This window comes from Opisthocomus hoazin, chromosome 7 (genome assembly GCF_030867145.1).
Source record: "Opisthocomus hoazin isolate bOpiHoa1 chromosome 7, bOpiHoa1.hap1, whole genome shotgun sequence".
Taxonomy (NCBI): Eukaryota; Metazoa; Chordata; class Aves; order Opisthocomiformes; family Opisthocomidae; genus Opisthocomus; species Opisthocomus hoazin.
The window spans coordinates 65,571,114-65,589,596 of NC_134420.1; the positions used below are offsets into that span (position 1 = coordinate 65,571,114).

An 18,483-nucleotide genomic window follows, 5' to 3' on the forward strand; every position below is an offset into this window, starting at 1 on the left:
GTGAACTGGCACAGGACGAAACGTGTGAACAAAAAGTAAATACCTGCTGCAGACCTTTAGTGAATTGTACTGAGATGTTATTTAGCCTGCAGTATCTATGAGACATGCGAATACTTAAAGTTAATAGGATTGCAACAGATATATTTGAAGGACACGGTGAATAAACCTTACGGATCCTGAAAAAAATAGACATTTTGTTTGAGATACTTGTATTTGGCTTCCAGCAGGCTGGACTTTAGTATTATTTGTACCATTGAACCTCATTTAAAAGAAATTCAGTCAAGGTAAATGAGTATTTTTCTTTGGCAACGTTTGCAAGGCTTCACACTGGATATCTCAAACTAACAGCCTTTTCATTATCTCTGAAGAAAAAAGGTTAACAGACCTACAAAAGATTCTGATGCTTCTGATAAGAATTAAATTGATTACAGTAACTCCTTCAGCCTATCTAAAATTCTAAGCATATGCCTGCGTGTTAAATGTTATTAGGGATTCAGATCCAAATGGATATAACTGTTCATACGAATTTGTATGTTGATTGCTGTAACATAGATATTAAGGTAGACCTCTGCATGCCCGGGTGCTCTCATGAATACAGTGAGTGGTACACTTCAGCACAGTGATACACTTCGGCTTTATTAGATATCCGTGATGTTAAGCGTGCTCAGTCTATTCAATATTGTCAGTGTTTAACAGGTGCAATTCACAGTGGTAAGCAGTGTCACAGCCTTTGGCTTCACGTCTCAATTTGCCAGCGAATGCTCGAGTTTATTCAACCTCAAAGAAAACTGAGAAGGCGTTTTCCTCTACCTCAGGCTGGAAGAAGCGTTCTCACCTGGGATTAGTTACACATAAACAGAGAGACCATGAACATTCCAGATGAAGGGAACTTCCAGCATTTTAATACCATGCCAGAGTGCCATGGACGGAGTACTTGTGCTAGATGTTTTAATGTCATACCAGACCGTCGTGTACTGAACGTTAAATTTGTCATCGCTAACGAGACGGACTCATTAGGTCGCTTTTGCTCTTCTGTTGGTGTGAGAAGATGACGAGAACGACTAAAAAAGCGATGAAAACCCAGCCCGCGACACCTGACGCCGGCCCCAAACCCGAGGGGACCAAAGGCGCCGGGGGTCGGACCCGCCAGTCCGGGAGGGACCGGCCCGGGGCAGGGGGGAGAGGCCGAGCCCCGGGAGGCCCCAGGGCGGCTGAGGGCGGGCGATGGCGGCCGCAGGCAGCCCCCGCCGCAGCTCCTCGGCGGGCTGAGGGGGTTTCTTCACTCTCCTCTTCTCCCTCGCTGCGGGGAGCGGCTGGCGGGCAGGGCGGCCGCTGGGCGAGCCCCGCCGGAGGGGAGCAGGGAGGCGGGCGGTCCCTCGCCTTCCCGGCCGCTCGCAGCTCCTGTGCCAGCCCCGCCAAGGTGACGCCCAGAGAAGCTTCCCCCCCCCCCCCCCCCCCCCGGTCCCTCCCCGCGGGCCGGGGCCATTTCCCGCAGGCAGCGCGGAGCTGCGCCGCGCCCCGGCGTCACCGGCCGCCTCAAGCAGGCAAAATGGCGGCCGCCGCCGAGGGGAGGGCAGAGAGGGCGGGGAGGGAAGGGGGCCGCCGCCGTTAGCCGCCGCCCCCGCTGTCCCCGCCGCCCTCAGCAGAAGCGGAGCGGCCCCGGTGAGGAGGAGCGCCGGGCCGCGGCCTGCGCCGTTCGCGCTCCCTTGGGGCGGGGGGGTAAGCGCTCCGCCATTCTCCCCGCTCCTCCCGCCGCAGGCTCGGCGCCGTCCGCCTGCTCCCCCCGCCCCGCCAAGCCCCTGTCCTGCTCCGAGCCTGGGCCAGAGGTAGGTGCCCGCCTGGCAGAGGCTCTTTGCCGCGTTGCCCTCCCCTGGGTTTGCCCCCCGGCCGTGCCTCGGTGGGCCCGCCGGCTGCCCGGCTTCCCTTCCCCTCCGGAGCGGAGAACAGCAGAAGCTCTGTGGCTGATGACTTTAATTTGCTTGCAGCAGGTGTGAGGGCGAGGTGGCTGGCCGGGCGGCCCGCGCTGGCAGGTGGTTTGCAACCCTTGCTGGGTCTGGCGTGGAAAAGGCCTGCGGGACCACCGAGGTGAGTATTTTTCAGCCTGACGCGCTTCAGCGGCTGCAGACGGCTGCGAGCTGTGCACGTGTTCTCCCGTAATCGGCTTGAAATAAAACCAGACCGCGCTGAGCTGACCCACCGTCCGTGGACGCCGAGGATGGAGTTCGTTTAGACAGACATTCGTGCCCTCCTGTGAATATCTGCCTGGATCTGAGCAAGAATAAGGACAGAGAGAGAATATTGGGGGGGTGGAAAACATGATAAATGTGGTGTTAAAGTCCTTTTACCGTCCTTGTTATGATGGGATCTAAAGTCGCTTGGATCCCTGCTGGCGATGACAAAATTGTTTTGGTGCTGGTAGCTGGGGTAACCAGGCGAACAGTCCGAGACAGGCCAGGCCTGTGTGTGAGGAACGTGTGCCGAAGCCAGGTCCTGTAAACGCGAACCAGTGTGTGAAGTCTTGTTGCTAGGGCTGTGCGCGGAAAGAACGAAACACGCAGGAGTGTCTCTGAAGTCCCAGTGTGCTACCTGACCTGTGTGGAAGCCAGGAGGATGGTCAGGGGTGTCATTTCCATAGTTCGTTGGCTTCAGTCTAGGGATTTTCATTTATAAATAAATTCACATTTTTTTGTGGCTCGTTTTGGAGTATAGCCAAGGAGGACTCTATTGTTTATGTGCGTAGATTTTTGTGTCTGACACAAAGATATCTATTGTTTACACAGGAACTGCAAAAGGAATGTTTTGTTAACATTTCGTTAGCAATATAAACTGAGGAACACAAATGCAGACTAGGACTTGAAACAAAATAGCCTTTCTTAGAGCAGGAAAAGGCAGCTGCCCAAAAACTGTTTATCAAGGAAAACTATACACCTTTTGGTTCTATGTTTCTTTTAAAGCTCAGCTTGCATCTTTGAGGTGCATATAAATCTTCTGCTGCATGTGACTTTCACAGTGACTTAGTTTCATGCCTGTGTAGCTCTCTAAACAGTGTTTCTTCTTCTGAAAAAGATTGGCTGAACTGTGATTTTTTTTTTTTTTTTTTTGTAACATTTGACATTTGGTTTAGTTGGGTGTGTCCCTGCCACATTTTCCAGTTCCTGAGGTGGCTGTGATGAATTCCCCTCCATTGTCAACGTGTCTTTTTTATTAAGACTGACTGCTGCCTTCTCCTTCCCTTAAGAAACTTTGAATGGTTTGAAATAGTATGACCGAAAAACCTCTATTTTTTCAGTATTCCATGTTCAATATTCTGTGTGTAAAAATTCCAATTTGGAATTTTTACTTTAAAACAGCAGATTCCACAGCCCGCATGGAGAGTAGTGACAGAGCCTCTGAGGTCCTGTTTTTTTCATTGGGGAGTGTGTTGACTTAGTGGACCATGAATGCAAATTTCCAGTCGTGATAATGCATATGAATGGCTTTAATCTCTCTCATTTGCACTGTTTGTAACTCGGTCTGGTGATGACCAGTACCTACCTACAGTCAAGTGACTGATAACTGTTTAAATATGAGGAGTAAATTTTTCTCCAAAGTGTCTAAAAGCTTTTGGTATTGTAGAAAGAAGAGATCACAGTAGTTTGGAAACTCCATGGCAGCTGAGTGTTTAATTTTTATTAAATCAGCAGTGGTGGCTAATAGGTATTCATCAGATTACACAGGGCCAGTAGAAGGTCAGAATTTTGGTATTTGCACGTCTGCTAATGCACGCCAACGTCTCTTTTTTAGAATTATTATTAATGAAGTACTTTAGCACTGCATTTTTGTGCCCTTTTTTCACCCTGTTTCTTAGCTTGAGTATTTCTACCTGTCATTCATGGATTCTTGCTCTCGTGACTAGTAGCATAACATTATATTTAATATAATAGTTACCATCTTATATTCGTTATTTCTGCATTGCTCGATCCTCTCTAAATGAGTATTCATGTCTGATTTCTGTTTGGTGGTTCGTTGTAAATGTTTACTGGTATCTTTTTTCCTTTTTTCAGCTTTCTCCATTGATATAGAGAAGAATATATGCCGATTCTGCTACAATGCACAAGTATTGTGTTTATTTCTTTTATGTGTTTAAGGAAGCAGAAAGTGAACTGTTTATTTTATACCTGGTGTAGTGCTTAGTACAGTGAGGTCCTGTTCTGCGACTAGGCTGTGTAGGGAAGAGAGTAAAAATGCTGATGTGGAAAACAATTTTTTAATTCTTCTACTAATTTTTTTACAGTTAGTTTATTTCATAAGGCTTTGATTTTTACAGGGACCTTGGTGTGACTATGTCCTTGCACTTATGTGGCTATTCACTGAAATCCCTGACTCTTCTCTGTGTATATGGAAAGCCTTAACAGGATTAATTGGAAATAGAGGTCTGTGGCAAGGTGTGATTGGAATCACACCGGCTGGAAAAGAAAATTCAGTTTTAGGAAGGTGTTCGGGTGTGGAGATGAGTTGGTTTTATCTTCTCCTAAGAACAGACCATATGTTTTATTTGTTGCCTAAAGCTTCAGATCGTGAACATATTCTTTATTTTAAAATAGAGAGTCTTATTCCATTTTGGGTGTTTGATTAGGAGTTGTATTCTAGCAGATTCTGTGGGTGTTTAGGGTGGTGTCTACTAACACTGACATGTCAGAACTCCCATATAAATCGGTAAATGAAAATAGGACAAAAGAATTCCTTGGTTAAGTTCTGAGTTCCAGATTCAGTAATGTTTCTGTCTCTTTTTTTCTGTCCTCTTACAGGAAAAAATGATATTCATCCAGCATTCCTGAATAAGAATGGGTCCAGATGTACCTCTGCTGAACGATTACAAACAGGAGTTCTTCTTGAAGCGCTTTCCGCAGACTGTGCTGGGAGGTCCACGGTTTAAATTAGGCTATTGTGCCCCTCCTTACATATATGTGAATCAGATTATTCTTTTCTTGACGCCATGGGTTTTGGGAGGAGTAGGAACACTTTTGTACCAGTTAGGCATTATGAAAGACTATTATGCTGCGGCACTTTCGGGAGGACTGATGTTTGTTACTGCACTTATTCTTCAGATGACAAATCTATATGCAAAACGGAAAACAGTGAGAGTAGAAAGAATGCAAATTCAGAATACCCTTACAGATGAAGATGAGTTTGAATTTTCCAGCTGTGTAGGTTCAGAGACAGTAAAATTTATTATTCCTGGCAAGAAGTATATAACCAACACTGTATTTCATTCCCTTCTGGCAGGGGTATTATGTGGGTTGGGAACTTGGTATTTGCTGCCAAACAGAATAACCTTGCTGTATAGCAACATTGGAGGAACTGTTACGATCTTTGTATTTGGATGGGTGACTGTATGCATAGGAGAGTATTCGTTAATCATAAATACAGCTACCGAAACAGCTACTTTCCAAGCACTGGATACCTATGAAATCACTGCTCTGATGAGACCTTTCTATATTTTTGTCTTCATTGCAGTGGATCTTGCACACAGGTAAACCTAATACAGCATTTAGCTAATCAAAGTAATGGTTATTCTGTAGATTTTTTATGAGAGAGATGAAATGATTCTTTTGAGGAAAGTTTATCTGGAGATTTTAATCAACTATAGGGACTCCAAAGAAAGAAGCTAGAAGAGTGTATGGTAAAAATTGATGCTCTACGCTGTGCATAAAAGGTTGTTGTTAAATTTTTATAGCATTCACGTAAATTACGAAGAGCAGTTTCTAAGTAAGGGACAGCTAAAACTATCTTCCAGTGTTAATTTCAGTATTTTCATAAAAGAGCATTTGCATCCTTTTAAAGGGTATGTTTTCAAAAAACATGTTCCCAATCTGGAACCATAGATCTAAACGCTGCAAACTTGAGGAGCACTGGATTTATATCCAGATTTCATCCTGGAATATTTTCTAATTTCATCTCTGCAAAGCAATTGCAGAGGGTTATGAACTACAAGCAGAAAAGAACCGTAAATTTGGTTTTAATGAATGGATAAGCAAATGTAAACGTTGCTGTATCTTTGTTAAATGGGTTTTGAACTTGGATTGTTAAATGCTTTTGTAATACAAAAGAACTATGTCAGCCTACAAATAGGAGACTTTTATATTTCCGCTTGCAGACAAGTGTCTTGGCTAAAGTATTTGTAGAGTCTCTTAAAGCAAGATGCTTTTAGATTTATTTTATGCATTCTTTCTCCCTGCTGGGTGATATTTATGTGAGTTTGTCACATGTACATATTTCATGGTTGGGGTACTTCAAATGCATTTAAAAAAAAGAAAGCATGTTTGATTTTACTAGTTTTGCAATTGGAGATGTCTTTATTAATGATTTACCTCAGTTACCTCTCCAATTATGATATGAAAATTATACTCATGGTCTTGGCCCCAAATTCTTCTGTCTGATTTCCTGAGGAGAAAATTCAGATATTCTTTAAATTCCTGACAAAATTCCTGTGACACTTACTTATTTAGTCAGAAGTAGAGAGAAACTAGGTATCTTAGCAGTCTACCTTTAATTTAATTAGCTAGCTGGTGAACTACGTATGGCTTAGAATTTCTGCAGATTTGTAATACTGATCTTTGTATTTTTACAGGAAGATTTTGATACTTTTATGTAGAAAATGACATTTTATATTCCTAAAGAGAGTTTATCTCTTGGTGTACAGGCAACATATGCTGGTTTTTCAGCGTTCAGGCTTACATCTTGGGTCTTGGACTTGCATAAAGTTTCGCTTTTGTAATTCTGAACAAATAACTAGCATTTTTTTGTTAAAGGGTTGAGGTCTTAGAGGATCTTTCTTTTTGCACAAGTATTTCTTGAGTGTATTATCACAATAACAAAACAATTAGGATACTTACATCACGTGACCCATCTGCATAATCTGAAGGTTTCTAATCTTTTGAATGAAAAATTAGCCTGTGCTCTGACGTTCTAATTAGTCTGTTACTGTCCCAAGCATAAATGCATGTCCTTGTTTTTCCTGTTAAAAGATCCTAGTTCCAGGTTTTGTAGAGTGAGTATGTAATGTTTATACTTCTGTTTTGCTGCAGTAGTTAAACAAGACGTCTTCGCACACATCGGTTATTTTTCCTTCACAGAAGTCAAATGCATTTCTTCTTTTATCCAGGTTTGCTGTCAACACACCCATTCTAGAACAGACAAACCAGATTTTGCACATCATGTTTCTTTTTCTGCCATTCTTGTGGGCAATGGGAATTCTGCCCCCGCTTGACGCACTTTTTCTATGGGGAATGGAACAACTGTTGGAGTTTGGACTAGGAGGTTCACCTATGTCAAGTAACACAAAGTAAATGTTGTTTATATAATTGTAAAATGTAGCAATATTGTTTATAACCTTTTTCTTTTCAAGCAAATCTTTTTTATTTTCTCCTTCACAGGTTATTAGTAATGTTTCTCATTTCTGCTGGAACAGCAATAGCATCGTATTTCATTCCCAGCACTCTCGGTGTGATCCTCTTCATGACTGGATTTGGGTTCATACTGAGTCTTAACCTAAGCGAGATTGCTTTTGCCTTCAAACACACCATGATCAGCCATTTAGCCTCCAGCAAATCTAAAAATACGCACAGAGGTCTTAGAATACAAATTGGGTGGAGGGAATTTATTTTTTATTTGACTGTGTTGACGTTCGCTCTCATAGAAGCTAGCCTGCTGCATCATTTTGCAGGCTTTTCATCATTTTCCAAAGCCAGTCCTCAGGCTATAGCAAGTTACATTCTGATCGTATTACTGATAATTATGTGGATTCTTAGAGAGATTCAGAGAGTGTACTTGTTTGGAGTCTTCCGAAACCCCTTTTATCCAAAGGATGTCAGGACTGTGGCTGTGTTCATGGAGAAGCAAAGAAGGCTAATGAAAGTTGGTGTTGTCAGGAGGATTTTACTAACACTAGGTAGGAATACGCGCTGTTTGTTATTTGTTAGATGATGCTTGTAGGAAGATTGAAACAACGCTAGAAATACTGTATGTGCACGACTCTATGAATGAGCTAAGAAAAACCAAGTAGCTGGAAATATTGCTGGATGTTCTGCTAAATTACGCATTGAGGTCAAAATGACTGGTTCAGAATATTTGAAAGTGATCAGTGATTTTATTTCTTTTTTAAGGGTAGACCAAAAAAGTTGAGCTTTTTAAAAGTCCAGCTCAGAAATCAAGGCCTTTTAAAGGATTTTAGTTACAACATCAGTACTCACTTTTGAAAAAAAATGGGTCTGGTAGATTTTTTTAAAAGGTACTTGGAAACAGAAGTGAGTTGAGGGTCTTCAAGCTGACTAAATATTTGGTTCTTGCGACTTGCTAGTAAAGGGAACAGTCTCCTTTCTGGTAGGTTAGGAACAAATGTATCTACTTTGGGGGAACCAAATGTTGATCTGAATTATTCAGTTTCGTAAATAAGCATCAGTTTGGGGAAGTGAATTGATGACTGTTATTCCCATGTTTATTTTTACTTACTTGAGTGTTCCCGTTCTCTCGGGGAAACAAACCAACCACAAAAAAGTAATACCGAGTAACGGCGAAGCATCGACATAAAGGTTTGCCATCTCGGGCCATTCGTGCAAATACACTGCCTGATACCCTGGGAGTGTAATACAAAGAGGAGCTTGTAGTCATGAAGGGAAGAGTTCCCTTTTTGCACTAAAATTTCTATTCTGCAATAAGACTGCTTACCTCTGTAGACTTTAATTATGTTTTTAAAAGGAAATCAATGATTCTTTCATTCCACTTACAGTGTCTCCGTTTGCTATGATAGCATTCCTGTCGCTAGACCGTTCACTAGAAAATCTTCATTCTGTGTCTGTTTGCATTGGATTCACAAGAATATTTAGGATGGTAATTTGAATTTTAAATATGTTAGCCAAAGAAATTCTTTTCTACGTGATTTAAGTATTAAGGTGACTTGGAAGAAACATTCCAGGTCACAAAAGCAGAGATAGATAAACACATTGTTGAATGTCTGTCTAACATCTGTTTTAGGTCTGGCAGAATACAGAAAATGCCCTACTGGACATAGTGGTTGTGTCAATAGCACAGATGCTGGTGTTTAATCCAGACCTCTGGTGGAACAGGAGCCTTGATACAGGAATCAGACTCTTGCTGGTAATTGTCATAATGTAAATTTAAGCAGATAGTTATCACTTAAAGGCTTTGTTTCCTTCCCCTTCCATATTAGAGAATTACAGAGGCCAGGACCTAGCAAACAGAGGGTAAAAAACTGTATGCTAAACACTCTTAATACCAGTCAATGATAATGATGCTTCATTTTCTTGAAATTATTGTAGAGAAGGCAGCTTTGGCAGTGCTGAATACGATATGGTACAGGATACCAACAAACGTGCTTGTTGTGTGTGTCTTGCAGGTTGGTATCCTACGGGATCGACTGCTTCAGTTTGTCTCAAAGCTGCAGTTTGCCATAGCTATTCTTTTGACATCGTGGACAGAGAAAAAACAACGCCGTAAATCTGCCGCCACCTTAATCACGCTCAATGTTGTTTTCTTCCCAATCCTGCTGACCTTCATTGCCATCTCCGCGCTCCTTTCTTCTCCTTTGCTGCCACTCTTCACGCTACCAATATTTTTGATCGGGTTTCCCAGGCCTATCCGAAGCTGGCCGGGACCTGTGGGCGCTGCAGCGTGTGTTTGCTCCGATACGGTGTACTACCAGCAGCTGGTTCCGAGCCTGGCTGTTGCTCTGCAGTCTGCGCTAGCAGCCGGCAGCCTAGGTAGGTACGCTAGCAACGCTGTCGAGGGAACGAAGCTAAATATTTTAGGAAACATGATTTTTCTGGAGAACAAGAGAATCGTAGCATCTGATTTAAACAGTGTTTCATGGCATAGGTTAAATCTGATATTCAGAGGTTGTTCAGTTGAGGAAAAAGTGATTACTTCTATCCTTCCCATAAGTCTCTACTTGTTATGTTCTTGTAGAAATATAATTCTGGTTTATTATCTTTAAAATAATGGTGACAAAACAGTATCAATCGTAGTGTTCTTATACTGGACAAAAACAGATGGTATGCATTCTGCCCACCTAATTGGAGGCAAGAAATTGAGGAGTTCTCTTGACAGTCGGGAGAGAAGGAGGTGTGTCAGGCTGCTCTGTGTGGTTGTGCACATGTGCGTCTTTCTCTGCATCCATCCCATTACTCAGGATCCAGAAGGTGACTTTGCTAATTTGGCTATGTTAATTAGCTACGGTGGATATGGACTGGATGGTTGTAAAATCCATGATGCAGGCTACCTAGCAGTAAACAGCTGAGAACCGAACCAGTTGGTAAGACTTTATGTCCTATCTTGTGCAGGCCATTAGGGTAGGGCTGTAGCAGCACGTGTGGTCTTAAAGCCTGTGAAGGACAGCGCGATGGGTATTGCACAGACTTGGATAAACAGAGGTGAAGAAACGCCGAGTCTCTTTCCCAGCTGGAGACAGAATAACTGTTAAAATTGCAAGCTTGTTTTCCTGAGAAATAGCCTTTGTGTAACCTAAATAATCAGAAGATCGTTGCCCTTAGACAAGGGGCAAATATTTACATAAGCCTCTTGGAAAGTGGCTTATGGCTGGAAAAAATGGGCAGTATTTGAAGGCAGTGGTAGTTAACCACAATCACACTTCTCTGAAGGTTATATCCACGTGCTTTACTAGGAAATATTTGCTGCGCTTTTAGTACTGGTGTAGGGAGAGGTATTAAAAAAATAAAACTAGGAAGCTTTTTTCCTCTGAAGGAGAGAGACACTTCAGTTTGTCTACTGCATCAGCCTGTGTATGTTTTATACATAGAATAGATATATTTACATTATATAATATATTTATATCTATCTGTTATATATCTATTTTATATCTATATAAAAAGATGTATGTGTATTTCCCCATTGCCATCATGACTCTGGTGGCACGTATGCCTCAGATTAAATAATTTAAACCACTAGTCTTGAGGGGGGGAAAGTCTCTTCTTTAATGGGAAAATCTGTGAATAAATGTCTTCAAGCAAGAAAAAATGTGATGCGCTCAGATGACTTCAAAATGCAGAGGTACCACTTTGTGTGTCTCTATTTTAATTTAAAACCATACTTTTTTCTGTGTAAAGGAGTTTTAGTAGCTTTAACAGCTAGCAAGAAAAGAATTAAAATCTGTGCAAAATGTTAGCAAGAAAATGCACTTCATTAGCTCAGTGGGACAGAAAAGATTACTTAAATTTTAACTACAGCTTAATGGTTGGCTTCACTGATTTCATCTTGCAGCATTCTAAAACAAAAATTCTCTGTGCAAGTGAGGGATCACTTGGACATGAGTGAGAGCAGAAGCAGGTCATAAACTGGCAGCAAGCATCGTGCTTAAGAACAGCACCATTGTTTTAGAGAAGTTGACAGTAGGCTAGAACTTAAGAGAAACACAATGTAATTACCGGTTGCTAGGAAGTTTGCCACTGCACTTTTTATTGAAATAAGTAGAAGAGAGAAAAAGTACGATTTTTTTGGACATGTGTCATCTAATTTTTACAGTGAGAGCCAGATTGTGAGATTTTTGAGTCCTGATTACTTGATGTGTGAACTGAAGTTGTTCAGGACTAGATTTTCAAATTCCAGTTTATTTTTTTTGGCTGTATTTTTGGTGGTGTCAAACTTAATACAGTGGGATCAGATTTATTCCCCGCCCACACACACACAGAGGAGTTTCAGAAAGACTACAGATGATTTCCACTGTAGCTACTCTTAGTGTTCAGTGTGTGTGATACTGATTCACACATCTTTAAAGACAAGCAGGCGCTCTTGAAAATGTAGGTCTTCATCTCTCTGCCTCTGTTTATGTATCTGTAAATGGATGTGATATTATGACACTTGATCAGAATCATTTACCCTCTGGATTTTGCATCCTGAGGGATATTTTCTAATCACTCTGGAACACAGGTGAGTCAGTTTAGGAACTGGTAATGTAGGTAACAAATCCTATTGAGTTAGATTTTTTTACTTCTCCCATAAAAATAAACTGCATTCCACAGCAAAGAGGGCCATTAAGATACTCATGTGCTGGATGATGGTTCTTTAATGTATTCGGCAGTCATAAGAATTTTAGATCTCCAGGTGACATCAGTGGGAACTGTGCACTTGGAAATGCAGCCGAAGATGATCTTTAATTGTGAAAGTCGTGTCTACAAAGGGAATTGAGGGTGGGCTTGCTTAACCCTGGCCCAGTGTGAATGTCGTAGTCCTGCAGTTGTGTGAGGGTTTCCCAGTTTTCCCCAGCTTTTTTGAAGCTAGCACTGCAATTTCAAGATGTAGCTTTGCAGCGAGTTCCTTTAAGATTCTAGGGTAGTAGTTAGCCACTCTTAACTGATTTTGATGTTGATGCAGAGATATTTTCTGTTTGCAGTCGAATTCCTCAGTTGGCATGTAGCAAAGGTTTTCATCGATGTAATACCACAGTAACACCATAGGGTTTGGTTTTTTTCTTGCCTAGGTGTCTCTCTGCCTGGATCACACTACTTGTGCCGTTTTCAGGATAGACTGATGTGGATATTGGTGCTAGAAAAAGGCTTCACTTACTGTGGTGTTAACATTAAGGTAACTGCATGCTGAGGACTAACATATTAGTGTTTTGAAATGATGCATTTTGCTGTATAACATTTCAACAATGTAACTAATTTACCTGATGTTACAGTCAGTTTTTTAAGATATTAAGTTATTGCTATATTAACTGGTCTTGCAACTGACATGCTTAGTAGATGTGAATTTTTTTATCATCTAGCTTGTGACACAACATCTTTAATAAGCTGACTAATAAGATCTGTGTGAGGCAAAGATTTATTTCTTTAAGACATTGATCTGCGTCTAATATTGTAGCAAGTGCTTTGCTACTAGTGTTATCTCCAGTTTGTAGGTTCAGTTGTGGAAATATTGACAATGGAACGTATCTTTATTTGTTCAGAAAAATTTTGTTGCAAGAAAACAGCTTGCTAGCATATAAGGATAGGTACTGGTGGAGACTAAAACCAAATTGTTTTCCTTTGTGCTTTAGGGGCTAGAATTGCAGGAAACATCCTGTCATGCTGCTGAAGCTCACAGAGTTGATGAAGTTTTTGAAATGGCCTTCGAACATCAGGAGCACACAAAGATTCTCTCTCCTAATCATCATTTTGGACACATTTTGACTCCTTGTACTCTTCTGCCTGTGCGGCTGTATTCCGATGCCAGAAATATATTATCTGGAATAATTGACTCCCATGAGAATTTAAAGCATCTGAAAGATGATTTCGTTAAAGTACTCATATGGATGCTTGTCCAGTATTGTTATAAAAAATCAAAGACATGGGAAAGACCAGGCAGTGCCGACAAGAACAAAAAAGGATCATTTGCAGAAAATCAGCATAGCGGTGCAGCAGAAAGATCCAGGCCTCTGAGGGAAGAAGATAGCTTCAGTGTGGACACAATTGAGGACTGGACTGATGATAGTGACATTTTTGATCTTGAACCCAGTGGTAGAATGAAAGACAGAAAAGAACCTGGGCAGTTGGGAACTACACCAAAAGTACATCCGTCTATTCCAGGATCTGTAGAAACACAGAGCCAAGACGTCCCACAAGAAACGTCACCAGAAGATAAATTATACAGGGCTGTTGTGCTTGGGCTTCCTGCTGTAGACAAAGGGAAACAGCAAGAAGTTTCACCTCAGGTTGAATTCAGTTGCTCTTACTCAGAGCTGTTGAGCATCCCTGCAGAATGGAGAACAGCCCCGCTGCCGCCTTCCAAAGTCAATGAAATGAGGCAGAGGTTTCCAGAGGAGTGGTACCACTTCATTTTGAGTCAGCTGGACTTTTTTCATCTGAAAGAAAAGCCTTCCAATTTACTTGAAGACCTTATGAAAGATAAAGCTTTGAAAGACTTGTATGTCCGTGGAGCACTGTCGTGTTGTTTTGGTCTGTTTGGACTGGATAACGCCGTGCCTGCCCCAAGCCATGTGTTCAGAGCATACACTGGTGGTATCCCGTGGTCTGTTGGTTTGGACTGGCTAACCGGCAAACCGGAGCTATTCCAGCTTGCATTAAAAGCATTCAGGTAAAAGAAAAATATTCCCTCAGATTAGAAAAATTATATAAAGAGTGCTGTGCTTTGAAAGTATCACTTCGCTAAGAGTAGTTCATAGAATCATAGAATGGTAGGGGTTGGAAGGAACCTTAAAGATCATCTGGTTCCAGCCCCCCTGCCATGAGCAGGGACATCTTCCACCAGACCAGGTTGCTCAGAGCTCCATCCAACCTGGCCTTGAACACTGCCAGGGAGGGGGCAGCCACAGCTTCTCTGGGCAACTTGTGCTAGTGTTTCACCACCCTCATGGTGAAGAATGTCTTCCTAATATCTAATCTAAATCTGCCCTCTTTTAGTTTACAGCCATTCCCCCTTGTCCTATCACTGCACACCCTTGTGAAAAGTCCCTCTCCATCCTTCCTGCAGGCCCCTTCAGGTACTGGGAGGCTGCTCTAAGGTCTCCCTGGAGCCTTCCCTTCTCCAGGCTGAACAGCCCCAAATCCCTCAGCCTGTCCTGATAGGAGAGGTCCTCCAGCCCTCGGATCATCTTTGTGGCCCTCCTGTTAAAACCATGTCATTTAAATCTATTTGTAGCTTCTCCCTACATAAACATTGCCTGTAACCCCAGGCAGTGGAGGGTGTGATACGGAGATCCCTTCCTTCCCTTCACCACAGCAGCTGCCTCCAGCACTGGAAATCCGCAGTGTTAAGTGGGGAAAAACAACCCATTTTCATTGTCCCCATAATCTGAGAGAAGTGTGATGGAGTTAGATGTTGGGCACTTTCCATGATCAGGCAGCGGGAACAGTGTCTGAGGTGAATGAAGGATGTTGAAGCCAATGTGTTTTACACCTGGGTGAGCTGAAAGCATACCTGTACCAACGTGTGGCGACTCAGCGGACAAGCAGTAACCTGCGGAGTTGCCAGTGCTCGACAACAGCTGATGGTGCCTCTCTGCCTTCTCCCGCCTGAAGAGGCTTTCTTCCTCCTGCCCTTTGCTGCACCACTTAGTGTGTGGCTTTCTGTACCTTTCAGATACACTTTTAAACTTATGGTTGACAAAGCGAGCCTGGGTCCAGCTGAGAACTTCAAAGAGCTGGTTAGCTATCTGGAAGAATACGAAAACGACTGGTACATTGGGCTGGTGTCCGATCTCGAGTGGCAGCAAGCCGTGCTGCAGGAGAAGCCGTACCTTTTTTCACTGGGGCATGACCCAAACCTGGTAAGTAGAAAAATTACTAGTAAGCAAGGTCAGAGTTTGGTTTTCTTTTCCACAGCTTTTTTTTTTTTTTATTTTGAATTGTGTTGCCCAACGGGAAGGCTGTGCAACCAACATTTGCCTGTACTAGGCAGGAGCTGACATCGCTGTGGGTGGGTCACGCTGCACTGTTCTTCAGATGCAGCAGTACTGCCTGCCTGTCTTCCTCGATGGAAAAACTGAACCGAGGAGAACGTGAACTTTGCCATTTTTAAAGGGACAGTATTCATAGTAGCCCCAAAGCTGCATTTAGTGCTTTGTAACCAAAATGCTCGTGTATCTTCTCAGAGAATGCACATTTTGATCTGTTTGTTCTTCTAGGGAATTTACACTGGGCGAGTCCTCACTCTTCAGGAATTGCTAATACAAGTTGGAAAACTCAATGACGAAGCTGTCCGCGGTCAGTGGGCAAACCTGTCCTGGGAGCTGCTGTACGCTACAAACGATGATGAGGAGCGCTACAGCATCCAGGCACACCCCGTTCTTCTGCGAAACCTGACTGTGCAAGCTGCGGACCCGCCTCTTGGCTACCCTGTTTATTCATCCGAACTTCTGCATCTGCCTTTGTTCTAGAATGCCTGGAGCACTTTTTTTTTTATTATTATTATTTGATTTTGTATTTTCCATCTGCACGTGGGGAATCAAATGCTCATACTACATTTATACGCTGCAAATAAGATTTTACTCTCAAAATGGCGCTGGGTGGCAGTGCCAAGCCAGCATACCTCATTTGCACAGAAATGGTGCTAGCCAGAACCTTCAGCGGGCAGGAAGTCTTGAACTGCTTTCTTGCTGCTGGAACATGTGAGACACCATTGCCTGTGTGGCTGACGAGCCAGGAGATGCTGAAATTCTCTTCTCCAGTTTAGAGAAGAGCAGTGGAATTCTGATCATTAACTATTCTTGGTGCGTTCTGATTTTAATTCTTTTTTCCCTTGGACAGGTGACTTGCACTGACAGTCAGGTTACAGCTCACTGTAGTACCGTCAGCCGCAGAGTTGGTAACCAAAGTGTACCTATGACTATTTATATGCATTTTTTTTTTATTCTGGCCATTTTATATTGGACTGAGTTCCGTTTTAGCATTTGTTATAGTATATATGACTTTAGCTGATCTTCCGTCGTTGCAAGTTGTAAGGGACGATTTCTGCCAAAGTACTTGTTTTGGGGGCAGAGAGAATTTCTATAAAACGGTGTGCACACTGACACGTTAATAACCTGTGTGACCTACTGATGAAAGAAGTATTTAATTGGGGGACAGAAAGAATTTAATTTTGAATGGATTGATTTTATTTCCTTCCTCCAATATCCATGTGGTTTTTATATGTGTGTGTGTGTATATGTTGGGTTTTGCAACCTACGTCCACATTACTAACCAGTCTTCCATACGAGAGCTTGATAGTGGGGCGTTAAGGGGGAAATCCAGCTGTCTTTGCCACAATTAATTTATTTTTTTTTAACCTTACCAGAAGTGGGAACAGAATTTGGCAGTCGGTTTGCAACATCCCAGGTTGCGTTGAGAACAGGTCTGGGTCATCTCTGCGGTGGCTTGTGGATCCTGTTCGTTGCCCCCAGTCGTTAGCACATGAATGTGTGTTCTCTGCAGATCCCTACCGTGTGGTTCCTGCTGGCGTACGCCGAACAGGGTGTGGGGAACGGGCTTTCCGTAAGCCACAGAATCAATTTAAATCACATCTGCTCCACAACTGAATTTGTACTGGTTTAGAACACCCAGAGTTGTATAATTTGGAGCATGTTTATTACTTTTACTGCTCGCCTTTGAGATCTTTTTGCATCAGATAAAATTTGTCTCGGGACTGTTTACTGTGTACTTGGCTGTGAGCTGTTACTTTCGAGCAGTGACCATAAATGATTTTAAAGAAATAAGCAAACATTGTCGTGGAATTTGGAAGTGGTAAGGAAAGACCTGCCACGCTCTGTGGTGTAACGCTCTGAGGTACAGGAGGGCGTTCACACCGAATGTGGATGGAAGCAGCTTTTAGCAGGTGTTGGGTTGGTGCGGGGCAGCATTAACTAACCAAGGGCTGATAACCTGAAACCCCCTTGCTTGGCCGTGAACTGGATCTGGAAGTAGGGAATCGCGGACACAGGTCTGGAAGGGCTTCTGGAGAGCAGAGCACCTATTTCAGCTCCCTCTCAAGAAGAACTACTCCTGGCAAATGTTTAATCTGATTTAAAACTTTCAATACCAGGAGTATCATGAACTCGTTAAGTAGTTCAGTTTCTTTGCTGTTCTTGCAGCAGTTGGAAAGTTGGAGGTTTTTTTCCCTATATCCAGTTAAACCTCCCTGCCTCATTGGAAGCCTCTTACTACTCGTCTCCTGTATGGTCATGGAAAATTTAATTACCTTCTTTTTGCAGCAGCCGCAGCAGTCTGTTGTTTGAAGATGGCCATCATTTCTGCCCTCATTCTTTGTCTTCTGTCAACTGAATAAACTAGCTGAGAACAAAACTGGAGAGCACCGTGATCCTTCTCTCTCGCTTTCTGCTGGCTCTGTCCATCTGGTACCCAGCCTGCTTGAGCGGCGTTGCTGGTGACTGGCCGCGGTGACTGGCACCAGGCGGAGGAGCAGTAGTGGCGTGCAGAACCCCTGTCTGTGCACAGGACTGGTGCTGGGTTCTGGCGCCCTGTAGCAGGCCATCCCCGCTGTCGCAGGCGCCAGGCCCAGCAGCCCCTCGCTCGTTACTGCACGGAGCCAGCTCACACATTCCGGTATGTTCTGCAACAGTACGACCCAGATTCACATTGTGTTTTTCTGTCACCCTCTTCAGCTTTTTTGGCAGGCCCCGAGTTGCAGCCTCGTGTTCTGTGTCACAAATCCACGCAGCAGAGCGCACCTGTGACAGGCGTTACTTTGCTTGTGTGCTCTTGAGCCTGGTTTGGAGCATTTCTTTGATTTATCAGGAATCCAGAGCACCTTCAAGCCCGCTCTTGTCTGCAGCGCTCGTAAGTGTGTAATGCATGTGGCTGTTCGGCCTGCCGATGAAATGCTGGCACTGGACTGAGTGTCTGGGCCGCAGCTTACGATGGGGCCCCACCATTTCCATGTGCGACCACCGAGACCTGCTCTGTGTTTTCTAACCGGCTGTGTGCGTCACCTTTACTGGAATGCTCACCCGCACCCACCCGCTGCACAGTGGGATGTTCC

At 43.2% G+C, this 18,483-nt stretch overlaps 1 protein-coding gene across 4 annotated transcripts; it reads left to right on the forward strand.

Annotated features, from left to right (window-relative positions):
- Positions 1-1,507: 1,507 nt before the first annotated feature.
- On the forward strand, positions 1,508-17,786 carry PCNX4 (pecanex 4). Of its 4 annotated transcripts, none has more exons than XM_075426787.1 (13): positions 1,508-1,826; positions 1,986-2,085; positions 4,044-4,096; positions 4,788-4,902; positions 7,145-7,324; positions 7,416-7,930; positions 8,768-8,868; positions 9,013-9,135; positions 9,395-9,758; positions 12,491-12,594; positions 13,049-14,085; positions 15,091-15,277; positions 15,635-17,786. In XM_075426787.1, the coding sequence occupies exons 3-13, from the start codon at positions 4,072-4,074 to the stop codon at positions 15,884-15,886; spliced, it is 3,003 nt and encodes a 1,000-aa protein (XP_075282902.1). In that variant the 5' UTR covers positions 1,508-1,826; positions 1,986-2,085; positions 4,044-4,071; the 3' UTR covers positions 15,887-17,786. The 4 variants fall into 4 exon arrangements, with proteins under 4 accessions (XP_075282902.1, XP_075282904.1, XP_075282905.1 ...); XM_075426789.1 differs by having other exon boundaries at positions 1,989-2,085; XM_075426790.1 differs by having other exon boundaries at positions 1,508-1,662.
- Positions 17,787-18,483: the final 697 nt, after the last annotated feature.